The sequence below is a fragment of the Scomber scombrus genome, chromosome 23 (assembly GCF_963691925.1).
Source record: "Scomber scombrus chromosome 23, fScoSco1.1, whole genome shotgun sequence".
NCBI lineage: Eukaryota > Metazoa > Chordata > Actinopteri > Scombriformes > Scombridae > Scomber > Scomber scombrus.
The window spans coordinates 19,781,192-19,803,947 of NC_084992.1; the positions used below are offsets into that span (position 1 = coordinate 19,781,192).

Consider the following 22,756-nt stretch of genomic DNA (forward strand, 5'->3'; position numbering starts at 1 on the left):
TACACACCACCTTGCATCTGTTTTAAAAAGCCACTCCGCCTTTTTTTTTATTTTTATTAACAACCATAAATTGGACCTGTTTCCCTCATTGGCTTTATTACACACAACTCTGCCACTTGAAGAGAGACCTCAGTAAAGAGACACCAAAATAGTAACTCGGTGCATTTTTCTGTGGCTGTTATTCTCTGATATACAACAGTGACCACACATATTCTCCCAGCTATGGGCAGTCTTTACAGTCTGAGCCCCTGTCCTCTGTATATCCTCTCTATTGCCCCATAAAACCTGCATGAGGGAGGTATCTCTCTCCTCTAATGTTATTGTCAGTGTAGCTAATCTCAGCAACACCCCACCCTCATTGGCTTTTGCTTCATCAATCTTGCATTTGTTATGTCTTCACCACTGCTGTGTGCAGTTCGCCACCGTGTCTCAGGCTGCATGGCTCTGCTGTCTGGCAGTTAATCCCGAGCATAACAGTGGATTTAGGCTATAGCGTTCTCCCCTTCCACACACCCTACCCTGTACCCCCCTTTGTCACCCCTATGCACACACACACAAACACCTATATACATACACACACCTCCCCACCACGTCTCAATGGCATACTGAGCGTTGGAGAGCACAGACTTGATTTCCCTAAGGGCTGCAATGGCCGACTCGATGCGGCACTGATCCAACTTTTTTTTTACTCCCCTGATTCCTAACACTGCTACCTCTGCCAGCCAGCCTTATTACCTGCCTACAGTTATACACCACAATTACTCCGCTTCAAACACAGTTTAAAACTGCATTAAGCTATCATATTGACTCCCGCAGGCACCCGGAATGGATGCTAATATTAGTTAATGATTGGATGTGCCAGGGAGCTGAGAAGTAGTTATTGACCAGTTTTGGAAGGGTGGACATTTTTGACAAATAGAAGTATACATCTACCTGGGGCTGTTGCAAATCTTTGTATTCCCTTGCTGATATTACAGGAATACATCAAAACAATTTTGACTACTGATCAAATTCTGTTTTAATCAAATTTAGAATGGTATTCCTTACCACCGACACTAGAGAAGACAAATACTGTTGACATCATATTGGTTAAATAAAATATTTTACATTTGATAGTTTTCTTGTGTTGGTAAACTGCTGAAACAGTAACAGCTTAGCAAGAAAAAACAAAGCCAATCTCTGAACTCCAGGGCTTCAAAAGCAATAGCAAGAGTAATGAAGTTGGCTTATCCAAAATGCAGTGTTGTCCCTCGTATGGATCACTGCCAAAGTCCTGACCGCTTTGTTTCTAAGGTCATTGTTAGCTGAGGAGTGGGGGTACAGAGTGGTCAGAGGTGGCTGCTGGTCCGGTCTCTCCAGACCAAAGGCCAGACAAAGGCCAGAACATTGAGCTTGTTCTTGAAGCTCTCTACTGACTCAGCGGATCACAACAACAAAGAACAAGACAGGCAAAAGGGAAGGAGTGTGAGGCTTGAGAGAGTACAGGTACATAAACATAGCTGCTGACTCACTGTACCTCAATAGAGGAGAAAGAAAACCCCAAAAGTGTATGAAAAACATACTGTATCAATCAATTATAATATATATATATATATATATATATATATATATATATATATATATCATAAAATAAAAACTTGTTTAGAGTTTCTGTTAGTATTTCCAAAAATTGAGAAGCCCTGGTTATTTTATTTTTTGTGTGTTCCAAACCCTCAACTCAAAGCAATCTCCAATTGAGCACTGTGTCTTTCTCTACACTGCTAATATATGAGCAGATGTTTCAGTTGTAACCCAGCTGTTAGTTGCAGACGCAGGTGACAGCAGTGAGGGAGTGGAAATGTGGGTTCACTTTAGGTTTTTCAAGTAATTTGAGGCTTAGTGGTTCCCTATATTGTTAAGGATTTTCATGAACATTTGGAGCAAAGGCAGCAGATGGAGTTTTGTGCTCCAACAAACATGAGGTGCCCAAATAACAGGTTCTCAGGCAGCCATGCAAAGATAGTGTGTGACCGATCAATATTTGAAGGAAGAGTAAGAAAGCGATGGCATGACTTGGTTATTAATTATGACAATATGCTTAATTAAAACCTCGAGGGAATGTTTTATTAGTGAGTAATTAATAGGGCAATTAGCCTGGTAGGAACTGCTACAAGAACAAGCTGATAAAAAAGGAAATGACATTGAATTTAAGTGGACATTTTGGAGCAGAAAAGCTCTCATAGATTGGTGGTTTATATTTTATTTAAAAAAAATATATAAAAAAAATATTTTCTGTGGGGTGGGGAGGGGGATGGGACTTTTTTTAATTGGGCCATTTGTAAATGGCACAGTGAGATGTCTGTTTATCTATGCAGAAACAAATTAGTCTGGCACTGAACCACGGTTCTTTGGAAATGTTTGTGTTTAATTGAGATTTTAATGAGAATCCCCACCAACAACAACATGACAGCCAGCACACGTACTTATTTTTAGAACAATTCTCTTGCCTAAGACTTGATCTGCATCCTAATGCTATATCTATCATTCAGCCTTTCGCCTCTAATTTTGAGAACAATTATTTTGAAATCAGGTTTTGTTGGGAAGAAAACTAATGATGGGATTGTCTTCTTTCATTTCTTTCATTTCCTTCAATGTATTAGCCCCTTATGTTACATAGTCAACAAATGCAATCACATCACATCAGTTCATGTGCCAATGCCTGTCAATAGTATACTGTATATAATGTGAAGTGGAAATTAGCTTTCAGAGCAGACTGTCACATCACCTGAGTGGATGGTTGGAATTCCAGAGAGAAATTACTATGATGTAGTTTCTAATTGACAATTTAAATGCCTCCATCCATCCATGATAGTGGGAGGGAACAACAGGAGACAGCAATCCCCCCCAAAAAAAATAAATAAAAATAAATAAATAAATGGACACAAAAACACTGGAGATGTGAAGCTGAAGCTGCTTCCACTACCCTACTAATTTCCAATTCAAATGTATCCCTACTCAGGCGATTACAGCAGGTCTCAACCTTGAATTAATGTCAAATTTAATCTGAATACATTTCTAAGCAACATTAATCAAATCACTTGCATACGCTGGGTGAGCAGCTACTGTATTTACATAAGTATCAAAAAGATCAGACATATGGTTTATTTGAGGGCTCCTAGAAGTAAACACTGCATTCTAAACAGTTCATTTGAATAGTTAATTTAGACAAATTACATGTTTACAATGAGGTAAACATAGGAAACATTTCAACCTGACAGAGCCTTGATCTATTGTGACATATTGTGGTTCGTATGGCTGACAGTTGAGGTATAAAGACATATGAACATCCCATTGAAGACCCATTTCTCAATGCTTGAGTAATATAAATCCATTTTTCACTTTTTTCAGTTGTAGTTTGGTTCACCGGCTCCAAAATAAATGATATATGTCCCTAATGCCCAACCCTTTTCACTAGCCTCTCTTTACCTACACAGTGAGTGATTTGAAGGCAGTTAAGGGTGTTCACTCTGTGGGATTGACAGATCCGCTACTAGCAACCCTCAAACATTACTATAATGTCAATATCAAAAAATATTGCTCAGAAGAGCTTTAAAAAGTATCCTCAGCTGTCGTTTTCCAAGATATGTGAGCTGCCTAAGGGTTTTATATCTGGGTCAACTGAAAATGCTACAACATGCTCTTCATTAGTAAATGTTTTTTTCTTCATTGTATAAGGTCCTTCACATTAATTTCATATATCTTTGAACTGCAAACGCAACTTTGTATCTGGTTATTCTCTCAGGACCCAGTACCACCTGTACGGAGGAGTCTTGCTACCATCAGGGAGTGTGTCTCCAGCAGTGGGAGGGCTTCACCTGCGACTGCACCATGACGTCCTATGGAGGCTCATTTTGCAATGACCGTAAGTGAAAAGTTTTCAATTTTAGTGACTGCCTTGCTTTGTTTGCAAAAGGTTGAATGCATATGGCTGAGTGAGTGGTGCAGGTGGACAGCTTGTGGTAGGGCGCTAAGTTAAATCTCCACAGGCAACTTTGCAGGTCTGTTGTTTAAATGCCCATCTTCAAGGTTTACACGAATACATTAGCAATCGCTGAGTCTGGCTTTTTTCTCATTGAAGCAGTAATTTACAGCTCTCAAGTAGACTATTTGTGTGTATCTTCAGGCTCTTAATTAGTGGAAATGGGATGCTCTACTTTGCTATAGCCTTAATCTGTCATTGAAGCTGATAAGATGTGTTTGCATTTTTATGAACACAAATACACCACCTTGTGCAGCTTTCAACAGCATCACATAGAGCCATACAAACACATTTTATACTCCCAGCTCTTTTGCCTAATTGCTTGAATTGCAAATGTTTATGTTCATTAACAGTACAATTTGTTAACACATTGCTGCTAAGAATCTAAATCTTAAAATCAAAACATTGTTGAAACTTAAGCGTGGCCCCACCGATTGTGCTTCACATAGTTCTCACTCCTCTTCAAATGTTCTATTACGCACATGTTACTCATAGTAACACCTCGGATTGTACAACTCAGAGTTCAGCATGAGATTGGCTCCCCTGCTCCTGAGGCACTGCTTAACACATGCTGTGAGGAAAAATGGTGATTTAAGTCCTGTGTCCCTACCACGTGGTCACCCACTGGGTGGCTGGCTGCAAGGGAGAACACGGGGGAAGGTATGGAGAGAGGGCCAAATAGGTTTGTCGTAAGCATGTTGTTTATTTTATTAGTTTTAAGTGATGTTTTCCTTGGGTGGCAGTATGTATTTACTGTAATATGATTGTGGCTAATGTTTTTACTGAGGGCCCAGTTACAGTGTACATATTTGCATAGATATTGCTTAGGTGTGAAAGATGTTCAGTTCATCATTTGAAAAAACAAAAACATTGAATTCTTGTCAGGGAACTGTTACTTAAACGTACCACAAAGCATATAAAAAAATACAAGACATTTTTATTTGTGGTTTGAACATCTCATTAGTTTCCATTATATTAATATAAGTTGAGTTTTTCTGTGCTGTTCAAGTGATGTGAAATTCAACAGGTGAAACTTGCATTGGGGACTAGTGGGGTTACCCAGTAGCAGAAACATTCACCTTATTTACATATATGATTGAAAATATAGTAATGAAAGATTGGTATGAGACTGATACTTGCAGGGTTTAATAATTTTGTTTGTTGCAGACCTCCATCTCTACCAGCTTGGTAGAGCTTATGTACAATTAGCATTCAGCACTCCTGACAGGCTTGATTTAAACAGGGGCAGAGGCAGGGTGACAGGCTAATAGACTTGTTTGCTTAAGTCTTTGTTTGCTTATTAATTGGTGGGTGCCAAGTTAAGCTGTATCACCCTCTCCACTCATTTTCTTCTTTTTTTTCAAAACCACCCCATGTTTCATTTGTGATAGAGTTTATCTCTGATTGTTGTGTGTTGTTGCCCTTGTTATGTCGGCTGTGATGTTAGCTAGACACAAAATGACTAGGCATGACAGTCAGGGGCTGATTAGCAAGGTGCTCTTTTGGCTCAGAGAGATTCAAGCAAGTAGAAGGTAGAAGGTGATAATAACTGCTCTGTCGGCATGACAGCCGTGCCGAGATAAGCAGAGAGCCAATCGCTCCTCAAGAGAGGGAAGCAAATGATGAGAAGAGGAGAGGAGAGGGGTGCTGATACCTGCATTTGAGTTGTTGCCTGTGGGGAGCGTTAGTGGCTTTACTGCAATGGTTTTTCAAAGATGACAGGTGTGTGGCACCAGGGAGCCTGCCAACATGTGTTCTGTGGAAAGACCTAGGAGGCATGTGTGGATGTGCTCAGGAGTTTTATGTGAGTGTGTGGAGTGGAAGAAAAGACATCACCAGCAGCCTGATCAAATATTGCAATGTATAATAGTAGGCAACATAAGAAGTAGTGTATGTAGAACAAATGTAAGCTTCTCTACTACAGTGGAGTTTAAAATCTGGCTATCTGACTAATACAATCTTATGAAAATTCACTACTGTAACACTGAAGCCATATAACAGCTTTATGGGCACATTTTGTAACACTACACATGGGGTTACTATAGGTCATTGGCTGCTGGCTCAAGTCCACTTCTCCTACATTTTGTCGTCTTGCACGTCTTCTAATGAGAGGTTGTCATACTCCATCTGCAGTATATATTTAACTGATGAACCAGCACCAGTACTGTGCAACTTACCAATGGTGTTGTTTGCTGTAAAGGTTGTATAGTCACCAAAGATGGGTTTTTGGTTTTTTATATTTACAAAATAATGGTAGAAGTGTTAAAACGTTTAAAATGATGTTTGACTAAATGCTATACAATTAATGTGTCATAGTCTACATACTTATTTTACCAATAGTATGCCAGCCTCTTTCAAACTGTGCATGCATTGCTATACGGTAGCTGGTTTCTATTGCAGCGGTTCCTTTCTTTCCTCACAGCAGCTGCACTTCTTCAGACTTTGGTCTCTTGTCTTCATTTCTGCCGGCTTGGAACATTGAAAAACATATTTCATCTCTTGGCCTCGACAGCCTGTCCCAGTCGGAACTTTTGCTTCATTCTCGTCATAGTCTTCTCTTTCTTTTCTCTGCGTGTCCTCGTCATACTAACTCCTTGAAGCCTTTTCTAAGCTTACCCAATAATGAACTCTCTGAGCATACCGACCTCTCAAGGATTTTTTCGTGGAATTTTCTGCTCTGAAAACCAAGGTAGGACTTATTCAATCTGGCATCATTTTGACTTTGTGTATAAAACTGATTTCTATAGGTCTGGAGATCTCGCATCATCTTGTTTGTATTTGTTTTTTGCAATTGACACCAATGAGTTGCAGCTTTATAACCCTATCAACACGGTTCCTCTCTAGTCCTTCCTCTCCTCTGTAACATACCTTTCCACTTTAATCTACAATGTATCCCAGATTTTTCTTCAACATATTTGAATGGATGACTTTAAAAGGTTTAAATTCCGTTCTAACATGTTCAGTAGTAGTTTTTGTAGTGTTTTGGTAGCCATAGAAATCATAGCGTGTGTCTTTCTTGTGTTTCTCTGCCTGCACAATGAGAATGAGACCTGGATAAACAGCTGAATAGGTTGCATCTCTTTGTAGTTTTATAAACATGTTATCAAAAGGACCGACAGAAACTGGGCCAGTAGAATGATCACAAATAACCAGCCTGCCACATGATCACACTCTTTATTTCTCACTCTGCCGCCACTCTGTGGGAAATACAGTGAATACATAAAGCACACTCTCACACAGACCTTCTATGTAACAGGCCAGGGACACATTATTTCCCTCTTGTCTGCACATCAAACCTAGCAGCCAAATGTTAACACAAGGACTCACCAGCGGTAGTTTGTATCAAATGTATCGGCCTCTTCTCTTCAGTTCTCATTAACAGTTGAGACATCTGGTGTATTTGCTATTAAACTGAAAAAACACATCACATTCTGCTGAAGCTGGAGGTTGTTGCACATACTGTAGCAGTGTGTGCATGCACACAGATGCATTTATGGAACAACAAATAGAAAAAAGGCTGTCTTGTAGCCCTCTTCTACACACACCCGCACACACACCAGAGAGCATTTGTTATTCAGCAGCAGCCTGCAGTGATTGACTGGTCTATTTGTCTCTGCGTAGCGTATAAGTGGGCCACTTGGTATTCTGCCTTATTCATCTGGAACCAACTCAGACAGAGATGCTGTGTAAGTGCGTGCGGTACGAGAGCTTTGTTTCTTTCTCACTTTCCTATTCTCTGTTTATGTGAGTGAGAGAGCGACCAAGAGAAAACAAGAGGGAGAGGGATGGAGAGAGAGAAGCTGGGAGGAGTAGGCTGTGCCTGTGCAATTCTTTGTTTAACTGTATGTATTCAGCGGGCGTTACAACAACATGTGCATGTGTACAATGAATCTAGCTGCCTGTGCATTGTGCTGTCTGTCATACTAATTGAGTGCAGAGTGCCAGTGTCTTTGCAGCACTGCTGATTTCAATCTGCCTCCCCTCCCAATCCCTGATCTCTCTCTTCGTCTTTCTCTGTCACCATTCCAAGGCTCTCATAAATGGAAACAAAAAACAAGAAGAGCAGAATTGTACCCTTACACATAATTTCTTGTACCCTTACACATATTTTTTTCCCCTTTGTCCCTTATACCCTCAGAAATATAATTGGTGTATGTATCTCTAAAGAAAACATTAGTTTTTATTTTACTCAATATGCCAGTGACGCATTTTTATCAGCCTATAAAAAAATCAGCATCATTAGAAACAGTTGGCTGACTATACATGATGAAAGAATGCTACAGTGCCTGTAGTTCAGGCCTAAAGTTGTGGCAATTTTGAAACTATTGTATAGCTTTATCTTGAACCTTTATTTTGGATCAAAAAGGAACAAAAGTGGTCTCATAAAGTTCTAATGTGTTTATTAAGGTGCACCTGTGATAATTACCTTTTCAGTATAAAGATTGACATCTATTTTTGAGTATGCATGCACTGTAGCTATTAATAATTTGAGTCCTTTATTTATACCACATGAGGACCATAACGCTAAGTGAATTGATTTCAACTATTCTCAGGGAGTAAGTGCAGCTTACTAAGTGTTGTACTCCTTGCTTTTGCTAGCCTACTGTTAATGCTTGATAGGTTTCAACAGGCATTGGTCACGCCTAGCTCCTCACACAATTTCTCCTCAACAACTTTAATGAAACTTGATCACTGAAATGCATTCACTCTCATCCTCTCCAGTGACTCAACAGGTGATCATTTGCTTGGCACATGGCTTGAAATGCAAAAAAAAAAAAAAAAGCAGATAAAAGAAAATCAAAGAGGGCCACTCGTCCCTAGTGCAAAATAGCCTGAATGCAGCCTCACCATGTTTGTAATGTGTTTGGTTTAGACTTAACATTGATTGTCAGGCCACTTGTTGTGATGAAGGTCATACTGGCTTCAACATGGACTCAGTGCTCAACACAGCGTGGATCAGGACAGACTTAGGGGGAGGCTTTAGCCCTCTCAAATTCTCATCACCAGCTCAAAACACTCAGCCCAAACTCAGGAGGAATGAGTAAGTAGAACTGCAAACCTCTCAGAAAGAGAAGAAAAAAAATCCCCCTCAGCCCCCCCAATTCAATAAGGGAAATCAACTGTTTTGATCCAAGACGCCATCTGAGAGAAAAACAAGCATGGTCGTGCATATAAGGTGTCTGACTTGCTTTTTTGGCTTTCTAACTCTCAATTTTAATTTTGTTGATTGTTGTTATTCACTCCTCCCACCTCTTCTGTGGCTCCCATCTTCTATCTGTGCTATTTGCCAGCCGGCCCCAAAGAGCTGCTGTCCGGACCTAGCAATTAACCGCCACCTCATTAGACCAGAAACACAGTGTGAATCCTGAATAATTAGTTGGCTTGCTTTTTTTCATACCCATAAATATACACACACACACACACAAAACCACCACACTCTCTACTTCTCAGTTGTGGGCTGCTCCAGAAATGAGATGGAGAGAAACCGGGGAAGTTGCAGCTATCTTCCCATTTGCAGACACTGTGAGTGAAAGCACGGGTAGAGAAATGAAGGACGTATGGAAAGCAGTGGAAAAGAAGAGAGCGAGAGAGCAGAATAAAATAGTGTTTGGGCATGCAAAGGCAATTTTGGCTCCCCCAAAAGAGGGCACCGTTAAGCCCATTGGACTTTAGAAGTCACCATGTCAAGAGGTTGAAGGGGATTGGTTGAGGGTGGATAGTCACATTCTGTGGCCTGTGGTGCTGAGGGTGGTAGGTGAAAGTAATAGCTTTCCTCAAGATGTGGCTTAGTTAGGAATAGTGTTTTTACTGTAGTAGTTCAATGGAATATACTAATCGAAATGTTTAATCAATGTGCCTTTTCTTTTCTTTTCTTTTTTTACATCACATCTACAAATCAGTGATACTAGTTACATTATCTGTTTAACTTTGATTACAGCTATTTAACTCTTATCTGTAGTTTCTACTAGTCTGGAGTCTGGTAGCTTTGGCAGGTAAACCAGACATCTGCATCTCACTTTAGGTTAAAAATACCAGAAGAAACTTCTGTTTGCTCTTGATACATTTTGTTTTGAGTTGAACCAGTGCAGTCTCCACTGCTTGCGTGGTTTTAATTAAAGATAGGATGAGCTTTTAAACCTCAATGTGCATTAAAGGACACTTAATGGGACTTTGTAATTGCTTCGAGACCACTCCAGCCACTTGCAAACATTATCAGAAGCCTTTCACTGTACTCTGGAACAAGAACAAGAGAGGTGGGAGCAATTCTTGTTCATGTCTGTGTGGATTTGGAAAAGAGAGTCAAAATATAGAAAATGTTGAAAATGGGAGAAAGCAATTATTTCTCACAGGCGCTCACTTCAAACTTTTCTTATTAGTCAATTCTTTTGTTGACGCTTTGTAAATAGCAGGACCGCACATCTGACTAGTGTCAATATTCTGGACCTGATTGAATTCAGTGGTGTAAATGTGCTGGCAAACACCACACACACCTTCTGCAATCAGGCATAAACAAGACTACGAGGGATCTACTTTTGTGTGGGTGTGTGTGAGAGAATGTTTGTGCGCTCCTGTGCCACAGTGTGAGTGTGAGAGAGAAATGCATTTGAATGCTACCACAGTGTTAGCATGACACAGATGACAGTCACAGTTAGACGCTAAAAAGCTGTCCAGTTCATATGTTACCCATTTCCAGTCATTTTTGGAAATGGTTCTGACTCATGGTCAAATGGATGGCTATGTTAACCTATTAAGAGCATTGTTTTTCTCCCCAAACCATTCACCATCCATACCTCTGATTATACTAAAATGTGGAAATCACACATATTTTATAAACATATTCCATGTTATGGTTATTAGAACATAATGTATTTTTATACCTCTCTTAATATCAAGTGTTATTGTCTTCTGAGACTGTCCTCACCAGAAAATGACGAGTAATGAAGGAAAATGAGTAGTGTTATGTTTCTCCACAGACCAGAATGGATAATTGTATTTAAAAGAGTCTAACTTTGACATTGAAAACAATAGTTTGCATCTTTTCTTTGAAGAATGTTCATGGTCTTTCTCTGACAGAGAAGAGGCTCTTCTTTAGAAGAAGGTGTCATTTTCTCTAGCATGAATAACAGCTGCAATACAAGCAGAAGCAGTTTTTATCATTGGCAGCACTGACCAACTGAAATAATAGCTGGTACTTTAGGGATGACTGCACTCCCAGAATACATTAAATGTTGAATAATACTTTCCACACACTGGATTTGGTGGGTGGAAATACTGCCGTGTCAGACAGTCAAATTCCTTCATATTGTCTCTCCTGTGCTTGATCGCCCTCCTCCAGACACACATGTACACAAATTCTCACATGCACAGGCCTGCAAACACACAAGAAACTCTGCGGGGAAAGTCAATGTTTCCTTAGGGCATCAGCATGGAGAGAGAGACCTTTACTCAAGCTGACATGGTAGATGATCAGGACTGACACGTACACACATGCACGCCCACATGCATACATACAAACATATACCTTTCTTGTATTCATCCCTGGAGGGGTTGAGCTGTCGGTTAGTTGAGCTGAGCCTTTTATTCCCTGTGTACATCTCATTACTCTCTTTTCCACTGCTGCCTCATGTAAGCTGATGGAGTCCCATGTTACTGTGCATCAAACTTCCTACTCATAGTCAGATTTGGTCCATATTTGACATAATTGGTAGTCTCACACTGGTGCTGTAGTGAGCTTTAATATCTCTCACATCAATTATCACATAATGCCTTTTAGCCTTTCACCTGATCCCCCATTGGCAAATTCTTGAAATCCCAGTCTCATTTGCAGAAGAAGGACATCGACATCTTCTTGCCTTACATTATAAATAAATATGTGGATGGTTGGGGGGCTCTGTCCATCTGACTGCCTTGCTTTTCTCTTTTGTCTTTTGTGTTTATGATAATTGCATTTCCAAATGATAGCAGTAGCAATAACACGCTAAACTTTGGGAACCATAGCAAATGTCAGATTAAATCATATATGCACATAAAATAATATGTTATTCTTAACTAGATAATATACACATACACACTTTTTTACATGCTTCATTATACACTTCATCCACACATGGTTTGGGATACTGATGATAAAGCATTTGAAATCTAATTATTCTTTGGATTTTGGAGTCACAAAAATCCTAACATGACTAAAACAGCTGATAAATTGGAGAAAACTAATGAATGAGTTACTTGTTGAAATATGTAATATACATGCATTTATATGTCTATGAGATGAAATGGTGTCCTTGAGCAAGAGCTGTCTATTTCCCTTTATCTTTTTAAAAAGGGAAATCAACAGCATGGCTCATTTCTTTAGTCGTAGCAATATTTCCAATGAACAGTAGTTAACCATTGACAGATAGGTTTGACTGAAAGCACTCTTTGACAGAGGATCACATAAAAGCATGTGCTTGGCGCATACAGAAGCATATGATGCAAAGTGTCGTAAACAGCCAGAAGATGGTATGTGAGAAATGACCAATTCCCCAGTTTGCAATGAAATATTCACTCCATGTCACTTTTGTAAATTTCCTTTAAAAAAAAATAAATAAATAAAAGCAGCATATTTTATTGTCCATTACCAATGTTTTCTTGTATGAGTGTGTGATTTTTTTCTCCTGGGTTTGAATGTATGAATGTGACTATATTCTATAAAATGGTTGCTTTTATTCATAGAAGCCAGAAGCCTCAGAGTATTAAATCTCTGCAAACAAACTCAGACATGAACATTGTCTCTTATATGCTGTGCTAGGTGGGACTAAAACTATCCTCACATCTTCACCCCTGTCCCTAGAGCAGTAATGGAATTTCCCAAGCGGAAACGCTGTGGCCATTTTAAAGCCGGCCTGAATCAGGTGGCTAGTGATGTGATAAATGATGGCAGCCAAAGAGGGCGATAAATCAGGAATATTCTTCACTCCCCTTTCCTAAAGAATTAATATACATTGTGATACTTTTAACTGCATAGATTGAAACTGTGACATATTAATAGATTTTTTTTCCCACTCTTGCTTATCCCCAAGCCAATTTTGTTAAAGCCCTGTGTGGCCTTTTGTATCATCTTGTGGTTATTACAGTGTGCCCAGCCAGGGATTCTTATTGATAATTTGTCTCACAAGGAGTAAAGCATTTTATTTACTGCTGTGATAGAACTATGTTATGAAATCTAACCTTTAGTGTATATTGTTGGCTTTTGATTAACACCTTTCAGCTCACTTCACTTAATGAAGATATGTGTTTGTGTGTCCCTGGGTGTGTTGGATGCAGTTATTATAGTGGGATGTGCTATGTCTTTGGTTTCTGCACTCCAATGGATGACATGGGAATAGGCTGAGTGCAGATGAGAACAACCGAGAGAAAAAAGTATAAGAAGATGTGAGGAGAGAGAGAGAGAGAGAGAGAGAGCAATCTATTCAAAGCCCCCCTCCCTTAGCTGTCGAGGGAAAGTTTGACTCTCAGTTGGAATGTATAATCAAGTCAGTCTTCTCTTTTGCTTTTAAAACAACTCCCATCACTGTCTAACACAAGATGTTTGCATTTTATTTGTTGTTTTTTTCCCCTTCGTTTTATTCCGGCATACTGCTATATGTTTTGAAGTTGTTTTGCATATATGCAGTGCTTCTTACTCTGTAAGGCACTATTAATAACATAACAAATCTAGATCAATTATTTACCCATTCATAAACCTAACCCTAACCCCCCCACTGCGGCATCATATCAACCAAAGATCAATGCATTCATTTTCCAATTGATTTTTCACAGACCTCTTTTTTTGCCATATGGCTAAAAAAATAACAGTACACTATAAAGCACTATAAAAGTACACATCTTCAATGTATCATTCACCACCTGCAGCACAGTATGTCTAATTATTAATTACTTTTTATTTATATTATCCTTATACTCCATTTAAAAGCTGTTTCAGTTATTGAAAGATGGACATCCATTAGATAGTAAAAAAAGTAAAACTATTCAACACACATAAAAGATTATAATACACAGGTAGTAGGAGATAATTCATTTCACATTACTTTAATATTATTTTTCACACAATCATAATTTTTCAGACAAGAGATGGTACCATGTTTTGAAGACAAAAACCACACAGTTCTAAATTATTATTATTTTTTCTTTTTTAAGTGGAAAAAAATGGCTTTGGACAGCATTTGGGTTTGTATCCCATCTACCTGCAATAAACATGCCTTCACATTAACTTAATTGAGGGTTTTAGTTGCTGTTCTTGAAGCACATTTTAATTCAATCAGAACATTCTGAAATATGTTTTTTTTTTTTAGATATTAAGGCTTTAGTATGAGGCTGGAATATGTTTGTTCAACAGGAATAACCTTTCTACGGAGTTGTTGGTTGAGCAGAATTAAGCTTTGAAGTGAGAGATGACTGCCCTGAATGAGTTTTACATTTAATATAACTGCAGTGCTGCAAAACACTTGTTTTCAAAGCTATAATATGCATCATTTCACCTTGAGGCAGAATGTATATTGGTAGCCTGGTTGTCCTAAGACTCAGTTGTCGAGTTCCCACCTGAACCTTATTATTCATCTTGATTAACTGTCTATCTTCTCTAAAATTGATTCTATAAAGCCACATCAGACACTGAAGGAAACCCGAATGCAGTGCTGATGTTCATTGTGTTTTATGTATGCTGTTTACACGTGTGGCTGCGCTCTCGTTCCTGATGCTTTTCTCCTCTTTTGTTGTTGCCATGACTTCCCAGCTCTAGAGTCAGTAGGTGTATCTTGATAGCTGCTACCAGCACACTGCTGGCCAGAAATGATTATAAACTCTCGAAAAAGGGATATTTGAATGACCACATGGGTCACATGCAGACTAATAATATATTATATTTATTTATTGTTATCTTCATGTTAAAAAATATTATAATAGAGGTGTTTATGTAGTTGGATTGTTGATAATGTTTGGCAGGGTTACATTTTCCACCACAGGGAATGTTTGTGTGCAGATTTGATTATTGAACTTTGGTGTTAAGTAATGTTGCAGACACACATTGAGGTACAAGTAAGTAATACTTAATTTGTATGACTGAGATAATGTTCTGTAAGTCTTGTGCATCACAGTAAAGATACTGCTATTTTATACAGATCAAATATTCAATTTGCTTGGTTTGTTTAAAATGACAAAATCCCTGCAATTTTTTTTTTCTTTTTTGCTTCAGTTTAATCTCAATGACTCAGAAACCACTCTTAAATTTTGTATCCTTAAACTTAAGCATAAATAGGACTCTTATTTGTTTGCTTTCTCTCACGCACATCCCCCACAGTACATCTGAGGAGAGCCAGGGATCGATTGAGGCTAGGCATATGAGCATAACAAAGTAAACAAGTGTCCTTGAGCAGAGCAGAAACCACATTAATAACCCCCAATGACAGTTCACTTCTCTTTGAATGTAGCCATTCTGACTGTTGCTGAAAATGCTCTGTAAAATTGATAATACATACATTTCAGCAAGTTTGTTATCCGACACTCATCAGAGAATCAAGATGGATTTCAATTGTGTTTTGGATGCTGTGGAAGATGGAACTGTAGCATCCAGCTAGTCTCCATGAATCATCTGAAATGTGTCATCAGCAGACATTGGATGTCTTTACATTGCTATGCTGATGATACACAGCTATATATCAACACGGCACCATGCCCTTCTGCAGCCATGTCACACCTCAGAATCTTATAGAGATGGAGGCCTGGATTAGCACAGGTTTCTTCCAGTTAAACAGCAGCAAAACTGAAGCTGCCCTTCCTGGTACTCCACACTGGATTCAGTCATCCCCCATACCTCATCTCAACTTTGACAATCAGGAATCCTCCTTTCTTCCTCAGTCACTAATCTGTGTGTTAGGTTTGACCCTCAGCTGACTTATGCTACATATGCGAAACATCTTTACACCATTTCAAAAACATCTGTAAACTCTGCTCCTCTCTAACCCTGCCAGAAGCAGAGAAACTTGCCTTTATCTCCTCAAGACTGGGCAGCTATAATGTGCTCTTCACAGGGATCCTTGGTAGGAGCATCCAGAAGCTCCAGTACATTCAGAACAGCGCTGCCAGGATCCTGATGAGAGTGTGAAAACACAACCATATAACACCAATTCTCTTTTCATTCCACTAGCTCCCTGTCTCCTTCAGGATTGATAACAAATTCCTCCTACAAATCCATTAATGGGCATATGGCTCCCTCCCTACTGGAAGAGATCATACCACAAATCTCCAACCGCATATCTGCCAGCAGCTTGCTCCTCCAGGTCCCCATTACTAAGCTCCACACCATGGGAGATCGAGCCTTTTGCTTTCCTGCACCATGCTTGTGGAACAGCCTTCCTAACCATCTGAGGGCAGCACAAACCCCAGTTTCTTTTAAAAAAGGTCTAAAATCAAACAAATTGGTCATCTTAACTCTCATTACTAGTTGTTATGTTGTGAGACCTATGTTATCAATACTGTGGCACTTTGAATTTCACCATTAATGAAAAGTGTGGTGCAAATTAAAGGTAGTATTATTTATTATTATCTTGCTGCTGAATGCCTGGCTCTGCATCCTCTCTGACTACAGATGTATCTATCTTTTGTTTTCCAATTGTGTTTTCTTGCCTGACCGTCTAGAAGTAAGGCGGAACGTCTTCCCCACTCCCTCGTCTCCAATCCTGTATTATTCATGGCGAGACTGTTCTCTGTAAATAGAGTAACTCTGGCCACCCAGCCAGGTGACGTTTATCTGTGGGGACCATAGGCAGGCCTGACAAAACATTCCTACTGTAAGAGCTTTTTAAAGCAAAAGTGGGAGGGAAATGTGCAGAAAAACGACACTGTGAAACAAAATGCTGTGTCAACATGAGTGCTACAACCTTCCCACTCACTCATATAGACTATCACGCAACCAGAAGCCTTAGCCAACCCTGACTTAACAAACAAGACTGGAAAGCACATTTATCCCCACCCCTTCAAATGGTAGGAAATTGTGCTTACAGCAGCAATGCTGTTGAATAATTTATTTGTATTATGATTGTCCGCGTATATGGTGCTTTGTTGTCCTAATTCCTTCCATTTACTCAGGATTACCCAGATAACATGTTAGTGTCTTGAAATTTAGGTGAGTCCTGCACAATGCAAGAGTTAAAGTTGTTTTTATTATATTTTTTCTAGGACTAGTAAGGCACAAATACACAATTAAAATGATTTGAGATAATTCATCACAGTCATGTTAATTTTTAGCCATGCTAGTAACATGCCTTTAGGGATGGTAGTGTCAGACTGTAATAAGTCTATAAGGATGTATTACCATGAGAATTTGTACAGAAATCCATGGTCCCCACAGGACAAATCCTACTGACTTTGGTGATTTGACATTTGACATTTTTGTTTTTGAATCATATCAAGAACTATTGGATGGATTGGTACAAAATTTGATACTGACATTCATGGTTTCCAGATGATGAATCCTGCTTGCTTTGGTGAGTCTGTAGTGCTATCCTGACGTTCACATTTGTGATTTTGGTTAACCTTTCTTAACAACTGTTGGCTATATTGCCAGGAAATTTCATACACACCTTCATGTCTCTCTGTGGATGAATTGTAACTTTTCATCCAGATTTTCTAATATTTGCCATCTAAATGAGAGGGTATGACTGGACCATGATCCCACCCTATCCCTGATTAAAATATAGTAGGCATGTGTCCTCTGACATACATATCTATATATGTATATATATTTTCATCATAAATTATGTTTATCCAGAACTGCCCATGCAAGTTGGTAATTGTCAATTTGCTCTAAAGCTGTAAAAGATTATTACAGTACACCATCAACATGAGTGGTTCTTCCACCATGGCTTCTGCAGTTGTTGTTGCAAGTGTCTCTGCCCTCTTGCAATAAAGAGATGGCTCCCTCTGATCTGACCCTCCCAGTGAGCTTGTCCTTCACCTTCCTATTCCATGAATGCAGGCTGGAGAATAACTGTCCACCTACCTAGAGGGGAAATGAATTTAAAAATCACATGCAGTTCTGGGATTAGCCTGAGGGCCGTTTAAATCTCATTGAAATTCTGTGAAAGAAGAAAAAGAGGAGTTTGAATTGTTTTTCTTTTCCCCTCTCACTCTCTTCTATTACACCCCAAATACCGTCCCACTACCCACACACACCACCACCCCCCATGGTTCCTACAGTTAAATTTAGCTGTCCTAATTCCTATTGTCACCTCTCCACTCTCTGCCAGTAGCTCTTGCTTTGTCTTCCTCCTCCCTCACCACGGCTCTGTTTTTATTCACTTCAATTTGGCATTGGCATAAATGTTACATTAGCTGTGTAGCCAGTGTATTGTTTGTGTTAGTTACTTCTCCTCATTAGTAAAGGACCTGAGTTGCCGCATATTAAACTCTCAAATTCAAACCCTAGTGTATCAGTAGATTATACACAATATATAGGAAATATATATATATATATCCTAAATGCCAATTTAGTTAAATGTAATCTATAATTACATTATCAAGGAATGTATCTTCTCTTCACCATCATACTGGAAAATAATAGTGGGCATGTTCACTCCTCCGCTTTTAATAACACTTGCAGTTGTTTGGGGAGCATTTAATTACATTTGTCCACATATTCTTCATGAAAAATAATAATATACTGCTGTTACTCAATAAGAAATATCCCTCTGCTTTCCCTCAGTGATTTTGTGTTTTATGGTTAGCTTGACTTTCCAATATATGGCTTACAGACTCCTATATTGGCCCATATTTGCTACTTGCCACAGATGGGGCATGCATGAGTAGTCTGCATACAGGCATTAAGTGTGTTTCGATCTAAAAGCCCATCAGTGTGACTCTCCCTGATGTCCAACTCCTTTGCACACACTCACATAGACACGTACGCACAGCCCTAATAAATATTGCCTCCCTATTTTGTGTCATTCCACTCCCTGGAGAGAGGCCCGTATCGACAGGCAGCACAGCTTTGTGTGATCAATAGTCTCTTTCTCTACCTCTCTCTTTCTGTATCTGTCTCTGGCTTGCCACACATCTTGCCCATATCTCAGCTCTCTCTGTTCTCCCTCTGATCTTCTAACTGAATTACTATTCATCTTAAGCATGAAGACAGAAACCACAAAAGCTCTGATCAATCTCATTTGGTTTCATTTTCGATCCATTACCCAGTATTCTACATGTTAGAAGCTCGTGGCGAGGCAGGCCTTTTGCATTGGACTGTGTATTACAGAAATCTCCATGGCAAGGTGCACAGTGCCTCAACCCTGATTTGCACAGCCAGCCACCGTCAGCACCACTATAATGTGCTTCTGTGAAAAGGCCAAAGGGTCAGATGAAACCATTTAAGTCTAGCTAGATTGAATACAGCTTATTTGCTCTGCAGCTTGCACTCTTATGAATAGTGCATAAAACCTAAAGCCCTTTAGTTACATACTGAGTTGCATGCACACATGCATTCTGGCAAGATTGCCCCCTCACTTCATACATATTCAAAAATGATTTGTTTGTCTTATCTCATGATTCATATTGCCCCCAGTATAGACATGCCTCCTAATTCAGTGTAATATATAATAAACATTTAATTGATTCATTTTTAAATCCATTCATAATGATATAAATGTTGCCTTTTAATAACAGAAGCAACAAATATAAAATGTCTCTCAATTGAATGGACATTCCAATATCAGTAAAGTTCATCCACATTAAAATTCAACAGGAAAAATACAAGTTCCTCCAATTATTGCTCACTTCTGTAATGAAAGGAAAACACATTATAATTTTTATTTGCCAAGTGTGTGTCATCCTTCTTTGTGAATACTCAAATGTATTGGATTTTCATGTGTTAAGGGCCTTCTATTAACAGTCAGTGCACTATTGATGAATTTTACAATAACGACATAATAAAACAAGACTGCATTCACCACATCTGAGTATGATGTAAGCCAAAGCCAATGTGAGACTTTTAATTAAAGGCCAACATCAGCAAAACAATTTAGTAGCCTAAATTTGAATGTAGTATATGAAGAAAGGAAGGGATGTGAGAGGGAGGTGGAGGAAGTGAAGGGCCTGCTGGCGCCCCCCCTCTGAGGGCTCAGTACCGCTTTGTGTAAATACATGGCAGCAGTGCACAGCAGACAGAGAAATATCTTGCTCTAAAGCAAAAAAAGAAAAATACACAGTTATTTTAGGAGCTAAAACTGCAGGAATGCCTTTTCCTCCTACACGTGTCTACCTTTTTGAAGTCACAGCGCTTTAAGGAATTGTCTGGACCAGTTTAAAATGTGTTAGTTGTGTGATTTGCAAGTTAGAACTGCATTTGAATTTGCTTAGAATCAAGATCTGCAGGCTAGAAACAGTCTTATAACTTTGCCCGTGTGTGTTTTGTGGAGATAATTTCTAAATTACAGTGTAGTGGATGAAAGGAAGAAATGCAAAAGTTAAAAGAGGGAAAGCTTAAACAAAAAGAGAAAGTAAACTGTGACTCAATGTATAGCTTCAATATATCACACCCTACCCACACTCATCATTGGTGGCATTTAGGGCTGTCAAGGACTGAAAAAGGGCAGAAAAAATCCTAACTTTTGATGCCCGTCCTAGCTGCCGTGATAAAATATTGAAGCAGTTTTCAGCTCACAGTGCAGTCACTGCTCTTCAAATATTCTGCTTCAAGATAAAAGGCTGACCCCCCTGCTGCTGCTATACTTCACCTCAGCCCTTCTCATCAATTACTCTCCCTTTGTCTTACTAGTTCCCTCTGTCTTTTGCTCACCTTGTCTCGTACTTGTTCTTGTCCCAGCTCACTTATTTCCCTGTCTATGTAAGAAATAGGGTGTCTGTGTGGGTGTACCGATGACAGCAAAATAATAATAATATAATAACTATAGTGCCGTTCAATTTAAATGGATAGTTTGATTCATGCAGGCCTGCTTCTAAGCTGACACACGCCAGAGTGCTTAAAGGGGAAATAGACAACTTTTTTGCTTCAATTTATCATTATGAAGCAAATGTTGATTGCACATTGTAATGGCTACAGAATAATGACACCATCTGTGTTTAGATTGGTTCCCTTTAAGCTTTGCTTTCATTACACAATGATGTCAGTTGTGCAACCAAAAGAAGATAACACTTTTGTTTTCCCTGTTAGCTATCAGTAGCTATATCTCATAACATTGTATTAGGTGGCCAACGTCTTTCTATGATCTTATTGTTATATGATAAATGTACAATACTGCACAGGCAACTCTAATATTGCACATGTATTGAGTGTACTACCTGAATGAACTTGTCTTTTGATTTCCAGAGGGCTTTATTCCCAATATACTGTATATTTTAGCTAACTTGAAGAAAGTTGTAGAAATCCGTCCTCTAAGCTACCAGTATTACAGCCATATAATACTGGCTTAGTATCCAGTCAGGCTGGCTGTGAGGCTGATTTTCTTGTTTATGAAAATAAATAGACAAAATATATTATCACCATCTATGTTGCATACTTTCTTTCATTTTGTAAAGATATAAATATGATACCAACCCAGTTCACTTTTCTCAACACATACTAAATAATTTGTATGCTTTCATGTCTTTATTTTAGACAAAATGAAGGAACATGAGTCTCACCATATTAAAGCTCAGTTATTAACTAGCTGATCCCAACAATTCTAACATTGTTTTAATAAAGGTTTTAGATCTAAAGCCTTTCTCGGGCGTGCTGTTTACTCTGTAAATGTGAGCTAGGAAGCTATATCTAAACACAGGTGTCAGATTTGAACTGTAACCTACCTCAGATGAATGTAGACACAGTCTGAATATATCCAGATGCATTGTAGGTGTGAGTGAGACTATACCGTAGCTTCAATGTTTGAGAGAATAGAATAAAGGCTCTTTTGTCTCTGAGTTTAAGTTGTGTGTGTGTGTGTGTGTGTGTGTGTGTGTGTGTGTGTGTGTGTGTGTGTGTGTGTGTGTGTGTGTGTGTGTGTGTGTGTGTGTGTGTGTGTGTGTGTGTGTGTGTGTGTGTGTGTGTGTTTCACTCTGTGACCAGGACTGTTTGTCATTCTTGCAAATACCATGTGTATGTATGTAGCTGATTTGTACTACCCCACCATTTCTAACATTATTCTCAATTCCCCTCATGCCTATGTCTCTGTTTCCTCTATCTGACTCTCAATCTCTCTGTCTCTCCCCCTCTCTCCATCCTCCTCCTCCCATGTGGCAGTGATTCATCACAGCAGTGAAACTGTGAACACAGGAAGATAAGCCAGTCAGTAGCGTATGGTAACTACAGCTGGACTGCACTTTTTTTTTAAACACAGATGAGGAGAGGATGACAAGGGAGAAAGGGAATTTCAGTTATTTCATTTTCCTGTATTTTTAAGTTCATGTGACATGTTCAGTTGGTTGGAAAGGTTCTTCCTGAGACTGCAGCCTGACTTGTGTTGTATTTCTTTCCTCTGCATTGCTGTATTACAATAGCATGTTACATATTGGTATTGGCAGATATATCAGCCAGACAGTTGGGATTAAGTCAGACATAAGGAAGACCACAGTGGAACTGTTGTAGTCTTAACTGTACTATCCAGGTTATGTAATAAAAAGTCATGATTAATAGGGATTTGGTGATGATATGCTGTATAGCTTTACCTGTTTCAAAAGAAATATGCAAATAAGGTGTCAGATCACATTCATGTT

General features: G+C 39.0%; 1 protein-coding gene across 1 annotated transcript in view; it reads left to right on the plus strand.

Annotated features, from left to right (window-relative positions):
* Window positions 1-22,756, plus strand: part of nrxn2b (neurexin 2b) — a 590,949-nt gene that overhangs the window by 299,641 nt on the left and 268,552 nt on the right. Inside the window, 2 exon segments of the mRNA XM_062444511.1 lie at window positions 3,782-3,901; window positions 14,977-15,002. Coding sequence (XP_062300495.1) covers window positions 3,782-3,901; window positions 14,977-15,002 — 146 coding nt within the window.